The following is a 17,720-nucleotide window of genomic DNA, read 5'->3' on the forward strand; positions in this document are numbered from 1 at the left end:
TTATATTATTTGAAGTCAAAGTAATATAATGTGTTGGTAGCGATATAAATTGGAACTCTGCGGTGGACCAATGGTAATATTCCCCCCTTCCTTTATTTTGTAACTTTATCTATTCTACCTACACCCAATCAAATCCAGCAATGCCACATTTCTATAAGTACATGATTTGATGACCGAATATAGCATTCTTCTTTCCTGTTTGCCCATTTAATTTGGTCCCTCTAAAGGGATGCCACTTTATTAAATTGATCGAAGCTTTAACTTTTTCTTGTGCGATCTTGAAGCTTTTTGAGGATAAAAAAGAACAATCATAATAAACATCTATAGAATGAATGAATATGCAAAGGGCTTCCATTATCATTTATTCAAATTTATTCTCCTTCTACTGATGAAGGAGTGGATCTACTTTACTCGATAAGGATAAGGATTTCGGGTGTTTCATAATTTTGATACCTTCCAATTTAGTGCTTTTGGCAATTCTACATTGGTGGAGTTAATTTCAATTTATCTTATGGTTCTTCATTTCAACGTGGAAACCCTCAATTCACCACTTTAATTAACTGTCACACAAATTAAGTCTCCATATAACAGATTTATTAGATGTGTTTCACAAACTAGGGTAAAGTAGGCAAGTAGCCCACATGCTAGATGAGAAAAATAACCTGATTGACATGACATTCTTCATAGCTACGTGGGTGAAAATGTAATAACAACCAAAAACAAAGTAGATTTTGGTCTCCCCCATTCAAGTTTGTTTTGCAGCTTGCAACTCTGCACGAATTAAATTGTCAATACATTTTGTCCTTGCATTAAAAAGATGGTCTGGAAAGTCAATGATCTGTTGCACCATTTCTTTCTTAATTTCTTACTTTTTCTCACATGATTCACCTTTGTTTGGAAAATAATGTGCATGACAAAAACAGGGAAGGCTTAAAGTACACCACTTCCTTCAATCACAATTTAATTATATACCCCTTTTGATTACTATTTAATAAGAAAGTTATCAGCCTCTGCTAATTAAATTACATTTGCTTTATACATGTACATGTACGTGTTAATCAACTTAGGTTGGTAATCCATAACCGTACTTAATTGGAGTAAACTACCGATTATACAAATGTCTGAGTAACCTTATTATTTAATTTGGTTAGTGAAAGTAGCAGTTCTATACATGTAATTGGAATTAGCTTAATAATAAAGCTCCAAAGTTTTGTAATTTAAGTATCAGGGAAAAGAAGGCCTGTATATATAATATATCGATTCACACATATTTGAGTCTGTTTTACTTTTTCTTTTTATCTGGTTGCAACATAAGCATGTGGATCTTATGCTCAAAATATTAAACGAACATAATACATATATATATGCAGGCGGCATTCATTATTGTGGCCGTCCTAGCTTTCATTCATTATTCTTATATTTGTTCCATATATATCTTAAACTAGGGGGAGAAAAGAGATTATGTGAAGTGGAAGCAAATAACTTGGCTTGGTTATAAAACAAACTCGTATATACGTTTAACATTATATATATATATATATATTTAGTCTGGCACCTTATGATTCATGTGTGTCATGATAACCTTGTAAGTGAAGAAAAATTAGAAAAGAAAAAAGACAAGGCCATGGAGTCAAAGACAAGACGACCACCTATCTTTCTCAATCCCTTAGGTCCCTCTCCAAACCGTTTTCTACTAGGCTCGTCAACCAACCTACCTCTCTCTCTCTCTCACTCACTCTTCCCTATTTTGTAAGCAAACCCCATAACCATCACCATCATCATCATGGTCATCATTAATTGCCTCCCCATGAAGCTTCTTTCTAATCTTTCTCTGACTTTATAAAGCTTCTCCTTGTGTACATATCAAATTAACCAGTTGGGAGAGGAAGTTGCCCTTGAGAGGAAGTACAACCATGAGGAAGCCAGAGGCGAGTAATAATAATACTAAAAACAACAACAACAATAGCAAGAAGCTTAGAAAGGGGTTGTGGTCACCTGAAGAAGATGACAAGCTCATGAACTACATGCTAAACCATGGACAAGGGTGTTGGAGCGATGTGGCAAGAAATGCTGGCCTCCAAAGGTGTGGCAAAAGTTGTCGCCTTCGATGGATCAATTACTTGAGGCCTGATCTTAAGAGAGGTGCATTCTCACCCCAAGAAGAGGAACTCATCATCCACTTCCATTCCCTTCTTGGAAACAGGTTCATCTTATATATATGATCATTTCCACTCCATCACCCTTATATTATGATATAAGTTTATCCATAATCTTCATTACCAATTATTAATTCTATAGATCCATGCATCATTAACATCAAGAAGAACAGATAATTAGACAGTAGTGCTTTATTGCAGGTAGTAAGTATATCATGATAATGCTTTTCAAGGTTTTATTTCTTTAAAGAACTCATGATATACACACTATATAAAAATGCAATTTTATCTTTAAAGGTATGCCATTCCTGTAAGAGTGATAGAATTCTAAAATGAAAAATGAATTCTAAACTGGCATTATTTTAGGAGAGTTATATTAATTTTTAATTAAATTAGCATACTAGAGAATACAGATTTTCTAAGATATCTTAATTAGTTCAATTTTTTTAATTGGGAAAAACCAAATTCCAGAGAACTGCTACACACCTACGCCTAATCATACACATAATTTAAAAATTTATTTGCACACTATTTTTGTTATACATTCTTACATCATTAATTTTTATAGGCATTAAAATAAAAGTAAAAACACATTTTTAACACATATTTTCTTTCCCCCTCAAAATAGTTAGGTTTAACAAAAGACAAAAAAAAAAGAGTGATAATATATAAACACTTTCATTATATACTCTATCAATAATGTAAAATGTTATTTTTCTTCATGTTTCTTCTATTACATTAGATTACTTTATTATACTTTTATATTTTTCTCTTTCCTCCCTAAATATTAACTAGATATCAGTGTCTACCGATCTTTTTTCCTAAAAAGGTGCTTAAGAATTATTTCTCAGTAGAAATGAAACTGTTAAATAGCCATTCACTTTTTCTTGTATTTCCTTTTTTTTTCATTTTCTTTCTATATCTCTCTTTTCTGTTCCTTTTTTTTTCATTCACATCTCTTATCACTTTCTTTTTCTTTACATCCCTCTATCTCTTCCTCCCATCTTATAAATTTATATTGCATTGGTCACTTTTCCAGTCCTTTTTATCCATTCTCTCTCTTTATACACCCAAAATACAAAATGTAGTGTAGTTTTATCAGGTTCAATTCTTTTCCATATACTACTGACTAATATTTAATTAATAATATATCCATCGCTTCCAAAGGATGTAGAAAATTTAGGAAGATAGACAGTTTTCATATGTCGAAATCTAGATTTCCTTAGTCCAACACACGGTACACATATTTTGAAGTTCAAATAACAGCAGCGTATATGAATACACTCACTCACGCGCAAAACAAGAACTTCGAGTTGAAGGCACTCCATATATCTATATTATTATTATTATCGTTTTTTATTAATTTCCCTGCAAAGCAATATTCCTTTCTATATATATAGCTATCAACAGAAAGAAACACGTAGACATGATGAGTTTCAAGTTAATTTTGTACTACATATATATATGTGCAATATTCATTGACCAGATATTTTTCTATGTATGTTTCACTTTTGAAGATGGTCTCAAATAGCGGCGCGTTTGCCTGGGCGAACCGACAATGAAATAAAAAACTTTTGGAATTCGACGATAAAGAAAAGACTCAGGAATATGTCTTCCACGACCACCACAACCTCACCCTCACCCTCATCAAATGCAAGCGAGACCTCAATATCCGAGCCTAGTAATAAAGACCTCAACATGGGAGGGTTTATTTCCACACAACATAATCAACACGCAGGCTTTGTTCCTATGTTCGGTTCATCTCCATCACCATCAATAATGCAAACCGGTACAGTTTTCAATACCTTGATTGACAGATTGCCTATGCTGGAGCATGGACTAAACATGCCAGCTTCTGGAGGGTACTTCGAAGGCACAGGTATTCCTTGCTTTTCGCAAAGTGAAGTTAACAAATTAGGTTCTTGTTATTTAGAAAACGGAGTATTTGGGAGAAGTGTAAATATCGGGGTAGAAGGGGATATGTTTGTTCCTCCCCTAGAGAATGCTACATGCAGCAGGAGAGAAACAACTAACAGCAGTTACTTTGACGATGACATAAATAGTATTCTTAATAACTGCAACATTGGCATAGGTGAAAATAAGGCTCATGATGGGGTGGAGAATTTGTTTCAACAAGAGTTAGCCACTGCCACTGCCACAGGAGAATGGGACTTTGAGGAGTTGATGAAATTAGATGTTTCCTCCTTTCCGTTTCTTGATTTTTCATACTGACCAATGAGCCAATTTTAATGGTTTTCCTCCAGAACCTAGATTTGCAGGCACACTGCATGGTGATGTCCATAGAGCCTTGTATAATAGTATACTGGTATTTTTTGCCCTTATACTCACAAGTTAACAAGCTAGCAGGTATATAGGCCTCAAATAAAAGTCCAATATATATATATATATATATATATGGTATCCATTGGTGATCGTGTAATTAGTCTTGCAGGTTATAAATTTGTGTCTTACCAAATTAAATTTTTAGATCATCACTCCGCTGTCGGAAACCAGTGTAGTAAGCAATAATAATTTGTCATACTTGTAAAAGGAGATGTGAATAGATTGTTATACATTATTATTATTATTATTTTGTTCAAGTTTTAATTTATGCGTGGATATATATATATATAAAGGAATCAACTTATTTTAAAATAATTAATTAATTTTAATTATTAGATTTTAAGAAAGTAAATGAATTCTTTTAAATATTACTTAATTATTGTTATATATTTCGTTTATATAACCTGAGATATGTACCATATTGTACAGGCGATAAGTTTGTGTATGCTCGTACATATATACAGTGCTTTTGATGGAATTGAAGTTCTCTTCCTCATTCTCCATTTTCCAAATTGGATGTTATTAAGTTCATAGTAGTAATAATTGACTCCGCTCTTAAAGTCTTGGAGGCAATCAGATTTGCTTTCATGATTGTTTATATACTTTGGAAAGCTTAATTAATCATAAAAGTTAGTCCACTCGGTAGAAAAAATCACGGTTAATGGTTACTCATCAGTTGTCGAGTTCATCATACTATATGGAAGTTAGTTAAGCTAAATGGTTGAATTCTAAGAGTAATAATAACTTCATGAGCTTGATTTCAAACCTTTGAAAGAGGACTAAATATAATTATTATATTGACAAACGAAAAATATGCCATAGAATATAGGATAATTATCAAGAGTGAATATAAAGCAACTTAATTTGAAATGGACAAGTAACGAGAATTGGCTGGTCAATAGAAAGATAAGAAAAAGGGTAGTGCCGTAGTGCTTTTTTATATCATTTTCCACCATAACATAACTAATTTGTTTTTGTCAATTATTATTTCGATAGGAAGTAGGTAAAGTTTGCATTTTCACCACGGTATGCTTCCCTATTCTTCAACATTACGTAATATATTCTCATAATAATGTTGTTATGACTTTTGAAACTAACAAACAACGGCACTAGCTAGCTAGCAGAATGCACAAGGGATGTTTTTTTGGGAGGGTGGACAGACTGAAATTTATCTAGTTGGTAGACTATCTATCATTAAGGATGGTACGTGGTTGCTCGTTGATGTCCTATGACCTAGTTAATTAACTTATTAGGTTAAGTCTATACTGAATCAGTAAATCAAGTCTCTATTTACTAAATAAGTATTAAGTTAGACTTCTTACGAGTTTATGTACGTAATTGAGTGGTCAAGCTTCAGGATTCAAAAAGTTTTTAAGACTTGCCAAATCAGTCTGTTTAAACAAATAATAATAATAATTATAATTATATCATTGTTATTACTATTGTATTAATGTTTTACTTTTTATAAATAATTCAATACAAGGTTTAAGACTGTTTGAATATGCCGTTTGCACACTGCAGAGGATACATCATATGGAATAGCATTGAAGTGGTTTCTAATGGAAATTCAAACATGCATATACTAAATTTACTATGTTAGACATAAATTTGCTAATAAAAATTTAATATTTAATAATTAATATTTACCCATAAAAAATTATTTAGCAACAACTTTGTGAACATTTAAAATATATTATTGCAAAATGATTTTTCGATTTAGACAAGACTCTTAACTCTTAAGTATTTCGTATTAGATCTTTATAAGATAAATAGGTTAGATAAAGCATCCTAAGATCTAACCTAAAACTTAGCTAATTAATCTTAACCATATTATGCATCATGTGAAAAAAAATGGACTAAATTAGTGACTTTTATTTTCTAACTAGTAATAAAGAGAAGAAAAATAAGAACTATTTGATTTAAGAATCTTTTTACCTTTATCCTGTATTTTAAAAATAATTATAAAAATACAACATGATTTATTTATTGCTTTTAGAAATTAACAATAAATGATGAAAAAAAGTTAAAATGGTGTTTGATTTCATTGTTTTCTGCTCTCATTTTTTGAATAAAACAAAAAGTAGTGTTAAAAATACGTTTAATTCAAATTTTGAAAACATTTTCAAAGAAAAAATAATATTGTTTTCAAAATTTTCTAAAATATGAAAACGCATGGTAAATATTTTATTCCGTTATGGTCATAATATTTCTTCTATTGTTTTTTTTTTCTATTTTTATTATTGTTGTGTGGTTGTTGCTCTTATTTGTAAACACACTATCTTCATCATTGTTATTACTCACTATCATTATTTCACAAATGTTACTAATACCTTGTTATGTTGGTCTTCTCTTACCAAAATTATTGACTAATTTAGGGAGTCAATAAAAGAGAAATTTTTTTGTTAAGAGAGATGAGTAAATGATAAAATAAGAAGTGGTTTTTGTTGTTTAAACTTAAAGTTTAATATTAAAAATTACAAACTAATTTTTTTTTAATTTAGAAAAAATAAAATATTAAAATTGAAAACCTCACTAAATTAGGCAGAGTTTTATTTTGTGTTTAATGCATTTTAAAAATAAAACATAACATAATATAAAGTTAAGAAATAAATTTGGATTTTACTAAATTATTGAGAGAGAAAACTAGTGTGCTTAATTTCATTCTATCCTTGTCAATTAGCACCTCTACCATTCACAGTCTTTTGGGAATTGTTTTGCACACCAAGTAAATTATTTGTGCACCCAACATCTTTTAATTTTTTCCAAAATTACCCTTGACAAACTTACGGATTCGTAATCCACAAGCTAATAGACCAATTATGAACATACGAATTTTTTATCTATATGAACATACGAATTTTCGATTCTTATGTACATACGGACTACAATTTTTTTTATAATTTTTTAAAAAATATTTTACAAATTAATTTAAAATTAATGTCCCATGCAAGATTCGAACCTGTGAATTTCAGGTTATTAACCAGTTGAGTTAATAGGCTAATTTGTTATAAAATAATTAATGTCGTTATATATAACACTAAAATTTTTAATGTATATTTAATGAACATGTAAATTTACATAATAAATTTTGTGACAATTAATTTTGTTCTAATATATTTAATGCACCAAAATTAATTGTCACAAAATTTATGATGTAAATTTTTATGTGCATTAAATATATATTAAAAATTTTAGAGTTATATATATCGACATTAGTTATTTTATAATATGATTGACCTATTAGCTCAATTGGGTAGAGCATTGTGTTAATAACCTGAAAGTCACATATTCGAATCCTGCATGAGCCATTAATGATCCATACGGATTGCAAATCCATAATGGGTCCTTATAGATTACAAATCCGTAAATTTGCCAGGGGTAATTTTGAAAATAACAAAAAAGGTTGGGTGTACAAGAGAAAAGTTGGGTGCGCATAGCAATTGTCTAGTCTTTTTCCTTAAGCAGATTCTAAGTCTCTCGCATATGGGATGGGCTGGGCTCCAGCTGCCGTTCTTTAGGGTTCTAGAAAACTGGTATTTACACAACTTTTTTGTTAAGTACACTCCAATCCCCCTTTTACATCCTAATTACCCATTATACCCTTTTTACATGAAGAAATGCACCCATGGGCATCTTTTTTCCTTTCCAGAAATATATTTCCAAAACTATATATCATAATTCCATAACTACATTTCTAAAATAGATATTCTTAAAAGACATTTTTAGTAGTAATAAACTTAAGATCATTGACGTTGTAAACACTTATCTCACACTCCAATGTTTGTTATTTATTTTCATTTTATCATTATTGTTCTTTAAACAATATCTAAAATCTTATTTTTATTCTCTTATATTATTATTTAAATCTTAATTTTGAACTTCATGTTCACCTCATGGTATAGAAACCTTATGGTAACAATGGTAGCAACAATAATTTTGATAATAATTACAATGGTAGAAAGGATTATTAACAGGTAATGGTGGCACATGGATCATAGATGTGGTGGTGACCATGTTAACAATAGTTGATCAATGATAGTAATAGCAATGATGATGGGGGTAACAACAACTGATGGTGTGTGAAAAAACTGGGTTTTTTGGTACATAGAAAAAAAAATTGTAGCTTGATAATTCAATAGCAAGAAATCTTGACCACCATTTGTGTACTCATCATTGTACACGGAACAAGCTCGTTTGCTTCTTGCAAACACCCAAAAAAATAAAATAAAAACATGATATGTAGATAATTAAAATTAATTAAAAATAATATCTACTTCAATTATTATCCAAATTTAGAGTGTTCACAAGTTGATTTATATTAAATTTAGAATAAAATTCGTGTGACCTAATCATAAAAAAATTATTTTTCAGTTTAAATAAATTTGAATACAATATCCAATTAACTTCAATTTTTGGATTACATTTAAATTTAAATAAATTTGAATACCATGATTTAATTTAGATAATAAGACTACAGAAAAGCTATTATAATAATTTGATATGTTAATAACTTTTTTAGATAGTAAAACTGAAAAAAATCACAGAATGAGTCATAATCATGAAGTATGTGCAAAAAATACTCACCCTGATTACGTTAATATATTTTTTTAAAATGAAACTAATTTATTTTAATTTTAAAGTAAATTACACCAAAGAGAGAAAAAAAACAGGACTGGGATTTACCGCCTACAGTTTCTTTCTTGGACCAGTTGGATGTTTTCGGAATCCAATTGTTGACAGAAAAGTGAGACTACACTGTTTTTAAATCCGACCCAAACAAAGATTGAAGCTAACTAGTGAGTACTGAGTAGGGTTGGTCCATGGTGGAGTATTACTCACCCAAGCATTATGCAGTTTATGCTCATTATGAAACTATTATCTGAATCAGTGATTGGATTTGAGTTTGTGTCTTTGGGATAACAAATACCACTTTTTTGGTTACATAAGAATTACCACTTGATCACTTTTGTTCGCACTGCACTTTTTCACATCTGTTTAAATAAAAAGTTTATTATTATACACATAACTTTCAAAACTGTGCCGATTAAAAAAAAAAAAAACATTTGCCAGACTTCTTGATAGTATTTTTTAGAAGTATAATTATGAGATTAGTTCTAATGCAAGATTGATGGTTGGATAAAATTGATCTTCGATCGCCAAGATTAAGTTCATGATATTATAAATAAAGTTTAGCTAAAAGTTAAATATTATAAATAAATACGCTCTCCTATGATTTAGCGTAATAAATTAAAATTCACTTCTAGTGTAACCAATTAAACATGAGATACATACTAGTTTGAAAGCCGTTAGTAGCAAACTAAAATGATTAATGATTATAATTTAGAGACTAATTTAATGGTTTACTTTATCTCAATTGTTTCTTTTGAAAACTCAAAAGAAATCAATTGGATAATTTTAATAATTTAATAATTAAGATTTATGATAAAAAAAATAGATTAAATTATTATTTTGTCCTCTATTTTATTTTCAATGTTAGATTTGATTCTCTGATTATTAAATGATTTAATTTGATCCACTTATTTAAAAGTGTTGAATTAATTACTTCAATCCAAATTGAACCGAACGACCCTAGTGTATGGGAACACTTTTACACTTTCTTGGCCGTTTAAGAACCTCCATTAAGTGCCTTTTTTTTTAATAAACTTTTCATAGATCCAAATGCACCACCCAAAACATAGGGGGATTTTCTTTTTGTTCTACACTCAATACACCTAATGCTTTTTGAAATATTTTAAAATGATCCCTTGTTGAAATATTTCAAAATATATAGATTGACAAAGGTAAGGATGGAGGATTTAGTGCTTTGTCTGATCTGAGAACAAAGGTTCCAGTTCGGCTGAACCATAAGAGCGTGTCTCCGAGAATATTGTCTGGGCCGAGGCAGAGGACAATGTTGCTTGGGGTCAGGTGGGGGTATCGGGGGTCAGAGGGTTTGGGTTTCCCAAAAAATCAAATTAAAATTTAATATAAGAATCAAATATTTAAAAGATTTATTATTAAATAAATCATGTCTTAAAATATTTTAATATCATTTATTCATCATGATTATAGTTGTCTCTCTTCTCACCATAACGAGAATAATAATAATAATAACAATGACAACCATCATAATAATAAATGATGATAGAAATAATAATGTCGTATTTATAATTTTGTTTCTTATTTAATTAATCTTTTAAAATTTTAATAATATATTTGATTTTAATTTAAAATTTTAAATATTTTAATTTTAATCATACATACACATGTACACACCCGTTATTAGGGGTTTTTAGACCTGCAAAAGCAACACTTGTTTCTTTTAGTTAACACCATTAGGTTCAGTTTGGGCGTAAAAGATTTGATTGAAATGCTTTAAAGAATTAGAAGGCAAAAACAATAATTTAGTCAAAAAAATTTAATATAAAAATATATTAAGAGAGCTCAAATTGAAAAAATAATGCATTTTTTTTTAAAAATAAGTAACTTTTTAAAAATATAAATATAAGTTTTATGCCATTTATCTTTAGCAAAAATAATAAGAGGTATCCTCATAGTACATCACATGTAAAAAATAATTCATGTCATTATATAAGAGTGACTATAAAATTTGTAAATAATTATAAAAATTATTTTTATACTATTCATTATTAAAAACCGTGCCAACTAAAATGAAAGGAAAGTGCAATCGAAGTTCTCCTTTTGAAGTTTCAATGGACCACGCGGTATTTTTGGCCTTCGGGGTTCTTCTTGTCAATTCCGCTTTATTTAAAAGACAAATTGTATTTATATTTTAAAAAAATTGATAGAAAGAGAAATATGTGATATGATGATTGATGAGATAGAACAATAAAAAATAATATTATTATAAAATATTAATTTGAGATTATTCGAGCTCATGAACTGCTTTTGCCCCTGTGGTTGTTAAAGGTTTGAATGTTTCAAACAGCAGTGGAAAAGACTCAAACTTCATAAAAGACTAAAAGGAAGAATAGTAGTTGACATGGATGAAGTTTATAAAACAAATTAAATTAGTTAAATCAGCGAAAGAAAAATCTAATTATGGAAGGACCAGATTGCATTAAATCCATAAAGCCTTTTTTGTCGGTCTTTTGATAATATTATGACTTTAGTAGAAAGTAACTAGTACTACTACGTCCTCGTGTCATTAAATCAACATTCTATTAAATTAAATAAAAAAATAGAAAACTGTTCAGATATACTTTTTGACATTTTTATTTTAAATATAAATATTAAAAAATAATCTGTATTAATTAGAATTCATGTAAAATTTCATTCAATAATATAAACGTCAAATAATAATATATATCCGTATGATACAAGGTACTGTTTTTTCAATGCATTTATTATTAGACTATTTTTATTATTATTTTACTTAATAAAAAATAGAAGTCATAAACTATATATATATATATATATTGTACAGTGCTTATATCATTGATGCTACATAAATCATAATAATGCAGGTTATGGCCTAGGCCGTGAGGTTCCTAAATTCTCATTCTGATCTATCATATTCATATCAGAAACTAGCAAGTGACGTAAAGAATTAGTCTAACTTTACATGGAAAAGCATTTATATGAGTTTTACTTTATTGTGTGAAGAGTTTTAACACATGATCTTAAACAGGTTTTCTCTTATTAAATAATAAAATTGAAATCTATAGAGTTATAAAAGAAATTTATTAAATAATGAAAATTATATTTTTTTTTTTTGTAATTTTTAACAAACTTTTACCAATAAAAAAGTGTGTTTAAAATCATGTTTTTCTAATTATTATGTTGGACTTGGAGGACATTCCACAGCGGAATGTGACAGACACGTGGCAATCGTTGGTAAGCATGCAGTGCCACTTCGAGACTTTTGACGTCTATGGATTATAGTACTGCCACATGTTTTTGGCAATTTATGGTACACAAGAGCTCCTTCTACTTCTTACCATATTATTGCTTCCTACCTCAACTCAAACGTCTCTTGTTCTGTTCTCAGAGTTCCATTATCATGCTATGGTTGTTTTTCGCCCCCAAGTTAAGGGTGTTTTATTTCAAAGCTAGTATTAAAGCCTGACTGTGGAGTTTCAAAGCCTGAATTGCAGTTTATTTGTCTTACTTGTGATGGGTTGGTTTGACTCTCTTTCAAATCCCAAATGTCCAAGTTTGAATTAAGGGGAACTCACTTTACAGTGTTTTCTCATGGGGGTAAACCCTCTTTGTGTGTGTTAATCAAGTACTTTTTTTCATTCTTTATTATTATAGTTAGTGGTTTTGCTCATACATAGTGAGAAGGACTATTCTATGCAAGAGGGGAAGAATATTAAAGGGCATCTCCTTTACCAACTTTTTCATCACTGTGGAGTCTATCCCTATTCCATGATGTTATTCCATTATGATTTGACTTGATTGGTTGGTCTGTGTTTAACCACATAAATACCGAGATAGTATTATGCAGTCTCTCTACTTTGGGGCCGAAATTATTATGATGTCTTTAACTGTTAATGCTCAAGTTAAAAGTTTAACGCATGCCAAATATTGGAGCTCCTTCAGTATCTCTTCAGTTATGTATCACTAGCCTCAATAAGTTGCCTTTGCTCGTTTGGTTTCTCAAACAACACAGTGAATTTGGCTTCTCAAATATGGCTGAGAAAGAGAGTATGTATTCATTAGGTGATTGGAGGAGAATACCAATTTGCACTTTCTTTAAGGATGCCAGGTATGATATGCATATATCATGTTATAGCCTTTCTGTAGGACATATCTTTCTGAAAAATGCAAGTTCTAACTTGAAAGGCTGAACGGGTAGTGCCATTCATTAAACAGAAACTGCATAGTTTAAATCTGTTTTTTTTTTCCTGAAAAATTTCATCTGTTGTACGTATTTTGATGATATTAATTTCACGGCATGGTTGATGATTCCAATTTCACTCCCACCTAAATAGAAACTTAAGAGGTGGAGCTATTATGAATTATGATGAACGCATGTCTGTATAGCTTAAGGAGGCTTTACCTTGTTTATTTTGAGTTCAATTTTTGTTTTCTTCCAGCAGTTATTGATCACGTTCTTCTGATGATGTACCTAGATTTAACTCTTGATTTTCCTCTCACTGCAGACTAGTTTTTAAAGCAGACAGTCTTGGTCGGGAAATTTTGTCAATTGCATTGCCTGCAGCAATGGCTTTGACAGCTGATCCTATTGCTTCACTGGTTGACACAGCATTTATTGGCCAAATAGGTATGTTCTGTTATTCTTTTATTAACTTTGAGCTTACTTCACACATTTCTCATCGGAAACCATAGGTGGGAATGACTGTCTAAATCAGTAGAACTAGAAGTTTTCGGTATCTATGGGTCTGTGATGCTTCAACTTACTTGCATATCAACCAAATTATATAAATGAGCTGAGTTTATATATTATGACATAGAACAATGGGAATTATGTAAGTGACTAAGGATTGACTCATGAGTGATGATTGAATTAAAGAGAGTTCACTAGAAAATAGGGGCAGTATCTATAGGAAAATAATATGTTGATCTAACTTGAAAATCAGAAACCAAAAATCCCCATGATCAAGACTACTTTATTTATATGTATTTGAATGCCTTATAATGCATCTAGTGTTAAATATTATTGGTCCATGCAGGTCCAGTAGAGCTTGCTGCTGTAGGAGTTTCCATAGCTCTCTTCAATCAAGTATCAAGGATCGCAATATTCCCGCTTGTCAGTGTCACAACCTCTTTTGTGGCTGAGGAAGATACCCTTAGTGGAGAAAACCCTCATATAGAGGAGGGTAGATGCTTGGAAACAGGTCCACCTAAGGATGCTGAAACCAAAGAGTTATTACCACACAAAGGTACCATTCTCTCATTCTTGTGTAATAGGTTTGGTTTCAGCCATGTTTTATTGGCTTCCACTTGAGAGTAATGTCTTATTGCCCTATAGGAAAACCAATTAAAAGGTTTTGAACGTTGCCAATTTAGACCATTCCATTTTCTTGGTCAGTTACAGGTGGAAATAATCACAATTCAGATTTTGTTGGTGAATGCTTTAATATAGCTAAGGAGGAACATAAGAGAAGGCATATCCCTTCAGCTTCATCAGCAATATTTATCGGTGGCATCCTTGGACTCATCCAGGCAATATTTCTTATATCTGCAGCAAAACCTTTATTGAACTTCATGGGAGTAACTTCTGTAAGTACCTCTGCATAATATTAAGGAATGTTACTTTTAGGATGATAGCACTTTTTTAATTTTTTCCTTTAGTGATTGGACCTTATACTAGCATGGGGTGATTGCAAAATAATATGGATTATATATACAGGACTCTCCTATGCTACACCCTGCAAAGCAGTATCTGAAATTGAGGACCCTTGGTGCTCCTGCTGTTCTTCTCTCATTAGCAATGCAGGGAGTCTTCCGAGGATTTAAAGACACTAAAACTCCTTTATATGCCACTGGTATGCCTTGACAAACTTAAATTTTCATTGATCTAATGTCACAATATCCTGCTATTATTTGATTCTATGTACTCTTTCTTTGATGTATCTAGTGGCAGGAGATGTAACCAACATAGCACTAGATCCTTTATTCATGTTTGTATTCCGCTTGGGTGTCAGTGGTGCAGCCATCGCCCATGTTATATCTCAGTATGTTCTGTGAAGTACATTTATGCAGAACTATCTTTTCCATGGTATCTTAATTTTCCTTTTGCTTCTTTTGACCCCAGTCATCCCTTGTTTTCAAATCAACTGCGTAGGTACCTAATTTCAGCGATTCTCCTGTGGAGGTTGATGGAACAAGTTGACCTTGTACCTCCAAGCATAAAGCATCTGCAATTAGACCGATTTCTTAAAAATGGTAAGGGTTTATTTTGCTTAGACCAAATGATCCACAAAAAAATAAGAACTGGGCAGGGCGAAGTAGCTGTATTTGCTTAGACCGATTTCTTGTATTAAGATTGCATCCTTGAAACCATAGTTAAAATTATTTACTGAAGATGTATTTGCTATTTCCTTTCCTAGCAATATTACATAAAAAATACCTTATTTCATGTTATTTAATCATAAACTTTGCAGAATCAAAATTTTCTTATGGAAATTGCTATGGTGTTTTATATCTTTTTCCATTCAAATTGATACTTATAATCTTCTACTTTTTTTTTCTGTTTAGGTTTACTAACACTTTAGTATTGAGACTTGACACCATCTTTGTCCTTCCCTATATTGTTGTTGTCATCCAGGTTTTCTATTATTAATGAGAGTCATCGCTGTAACATTCTGTGTGACACTGGCTGCATCACTAGCTGCACGGCAGGGGCCAACATCTATGGCTGCATTTCAAGTATGTCTGCAGGTTTGGTTGGCAGTGTCTCTTCTTGCGGATGGTCTGGCTGTTGCTGGGCAGGTTAGATATTACTTTGTCCAATCAATGCCTTGCTATGTTATTACATGATGCTTTCATACCAAAACAGTGGATAAAATACCAATGATATCCACTTGAATAATGTTTTCTTGTTTGAAAAAACTGAAAAGGTTTTGGATAACATGATTGATTCTTTGAATTCATTTTCATTTTTCAATGCACACTTTCCTGTGAAAAATGGGAAACTGATTAAGTTGTAAAAAAACTTGGTTGGGAATGAAATGAACTATAGAAAGCCATTATTTTCTCATGTTTTCAATGGCCAGTTGAATCATCAATATGGAATAATTACACATTTATGTTATCCAATTGATTATAATGTCATTTGCCATCATGAAACAGAAGTAAAAGGCAATGTTTTTTTCCCTAGTCATTTTTCTTCAATTAGTTTATAGCTTCCAAAATAACATGTCGGTTTCAGGCGATTCTTGCGGGCGCATTTGCTAATAAGGACTTCGACAGGGCCACAGCAACTGCATCACGAGTTCTGCAGGTGCTTTAGAATGTTGAATGAAATACCATCTTTCCTCATAGACATACATTATGCAAATGTGACACGCAATTTGTTATACTGCAGATGGGTTTGGTTTTAGGAATGGCACTTGCATTCATTCTTGGAATAGGATTGCACTTTGGTGCTAAAATATTTACACAAGATGCTAATGTCCTCCACCTCATTCAAATTGGGATCCCGGTAATTGTTCATTTTCAAATTGGAAAGGATATATTGGTGTTGTATCTTCCCAACCCCCTAAGCAGGGAGACTTACATAGTTACATTCATGTTCATTCTTTCTTACCAGTTTGTTGCAGTCACTCAACCCCTGAATTCTATAGCATTTGTTTTTGATGGTGTCAACTTTGGGGCATCTGATTTTGCATATTCAGCCTTCTCCATGGTGAGTATTTTCTTCCATTTTTTAATGTTACATGGTATTATGATAAATGGCATATTCAGCCTTCTGCACTAAATATTAAGGACTACTTCATTATGGTAACTCTCAGGTTGTGGTTGCAATTCTTAGCATCATTTGTCTGCTTATTTTGTCATCCGCTGGTGGTTTCATTGGAATTTGGGTTGCTTTGACCATCTATATGGGTCTTAGGGCATTTGCTGGCTTCTTAAGGTAATACAGATTTTTAAGGATTATTATTGCTAATGTTTTCCACCTAATTGAATTGATCACTATCAAGACACTTGTCACATTTAGAACATTGATTCAACGCATTCTCTTTTAGTTAATGAACTAATGTTGATGCAGAATTGGAACGGGATCAGGACCTTGGGAGTTCCTAAGGAGCTCATGACTGCACATGGCAGACACCGTAGTTATAGCTTCATATTAGGCCTAGTTTTCAGTGGTGTTTACTGATTACATTTAAGTGAAGAGAAGCTTTCCCTAGGTTTTTAAGTTGCTTAAAAAATTCTTCAGAAAGAATAGGCACTTTTCCCTGCTTGATTGTGCTTGGGGTATTGGTTGAAAAATTTACCTCTACATCATAAGTATGTACAGAAAAATCTCTAACTCTACTCTCATAGTCTCATATATAGTGAAATGAAATGAAATATAGAATCAAGCTTCTGTTTGTAACCATGCAAATATAATTAATTGCATGAATAACGTGAAAATGAAAGATTGCATAAAAGATGCAGAAAGATGCAGAACTCCTTTCGTTATGCAAATATAATTAATTGCATGAATAACGTGAAAATGAAAGATTGCATAAAAGATGCAGAAAGATGCAGAACTCCTTTCGTTTTTAGGAGGTTTGTATATGGTAA

The 17,720-nt window shown here is 31.3% G+C and overlaps 2 protein-coding genes across 3 annotated transcripts; both read left to right on the forward strand.

Moving 5' to 3' along the window:
* Positions 1-1,752: 1,752 nt before the first annotated feature.
* LOC114387508 (transcription factor MYB46-like) lies at positions 1,753-4,763 on the forward strand. Its single transcript, XM_028347706.1, has 2 exons — positions 1,753-2,203; positions 3,674-4,763. The coding sequence occupies exons 1-2, from the start codon at positions 1,914-1,916 to the stop codon at positions 4,386-4,388; spliced, it is 1,005 nt and encodes a 334-aa protein (XP_028203507.1). The 5' UTR covers positions 1,753-1,913; the 3' UTR covers positions 4,389-4,763.
* Positions 4,764-12,454: 7,691 nt separating this feature from the next.
* Positions 12,455-17,580, forward strand: LOC114388635 (protein DETOXIFICATION 42-like). Of its 2 annotated transcripts, none has more exons than XM_028349222.1 (13): positions 12,455-13,230; positions 13,628-13,749; positions 14,159-14,368; positions 14,524-14,708; positions 14,839-14,974; positions 15,067-15,163; positions 15,274-15,374; positions 15,757-15,920; positions 16,360-16,431; positions 16,516-16,632; positions 16,741-16,836; positions 16,943-17,064; positions 17,200-17,538. In XM_028349222.1, exons 1-13 carry the CDS (start codon positions 13,040-13,042, stop codon positions 17,243-17,245), a joined length of 1,659 nt encoding a protein of 552 aa, XP_028205023.1. In that variant the 5' UTR covers positions 12,455-13,039; the 3' UTR covers positions 17,246-17,538. The 2 variants fall into 2 exon arrangements, with proteins under 2 accessions (XP_028205023.1, XP_028205022.1); XM_028349221.1 differs by having other exon boundaries at positions 12,456-13,230; positions 14,518-14,708; positions 17,200-17,580.
* Positions 17,581-17,720: the final 140 nt, after the last annotated feature.

Source organism: Glycine soja, chromosome 15 (genome assembly GCF_004193775.1).
Source record: "Glycine soja cultivar W05 chromosome 15, ASM419377v2, whole genome shotgun sequence".
In the NCBI taxonomy this organism is placed as follows: Eukaryota; Viridiplantae; Streptophyta; class Magnoliopsida; order Fabales; family Fabaceae; genus Glycine; species Glycine soja.

Bases quoted from the DNA above. Each gene is read 5' to 3' on its own strand.
- LOC114388635 (XM_028349221.1), top strand. From the start codon at position 13,040: ATGCCAAATATTGGAGCTCCTTCAGTATCTCTTCAGTTATGTATCACT. The intron at 14,975-15,066 runs GTATGCCTTGAC...TGATGTATCTAG, and splicing joins AACTCCTTTATATGCCACTG to TGGCAGGAGATGTAACCAAC. The intron at 15,921-16,359 runs GTTAGATATTAC...TGTCGGTTTCAG, and splicing joins GTCTGGCTGTTGCTGGGCAG to GCGATTCTTGCGGGCGCATT.
- LOC114387508 (XM_028347706.1), top strand. From the start codon at position 1,914: ATGAGGAAGCCAGAGGCGAGTAATAATAATACTAAAAACAACAACAAC. The intron at 2,204-3,673 runs GTTCATCTTATA...TCACTTTTGAAG, and splicing joins CATTCCCTTCTTGGAAACAG to ATGGTCTCAAATAGCGGCGC.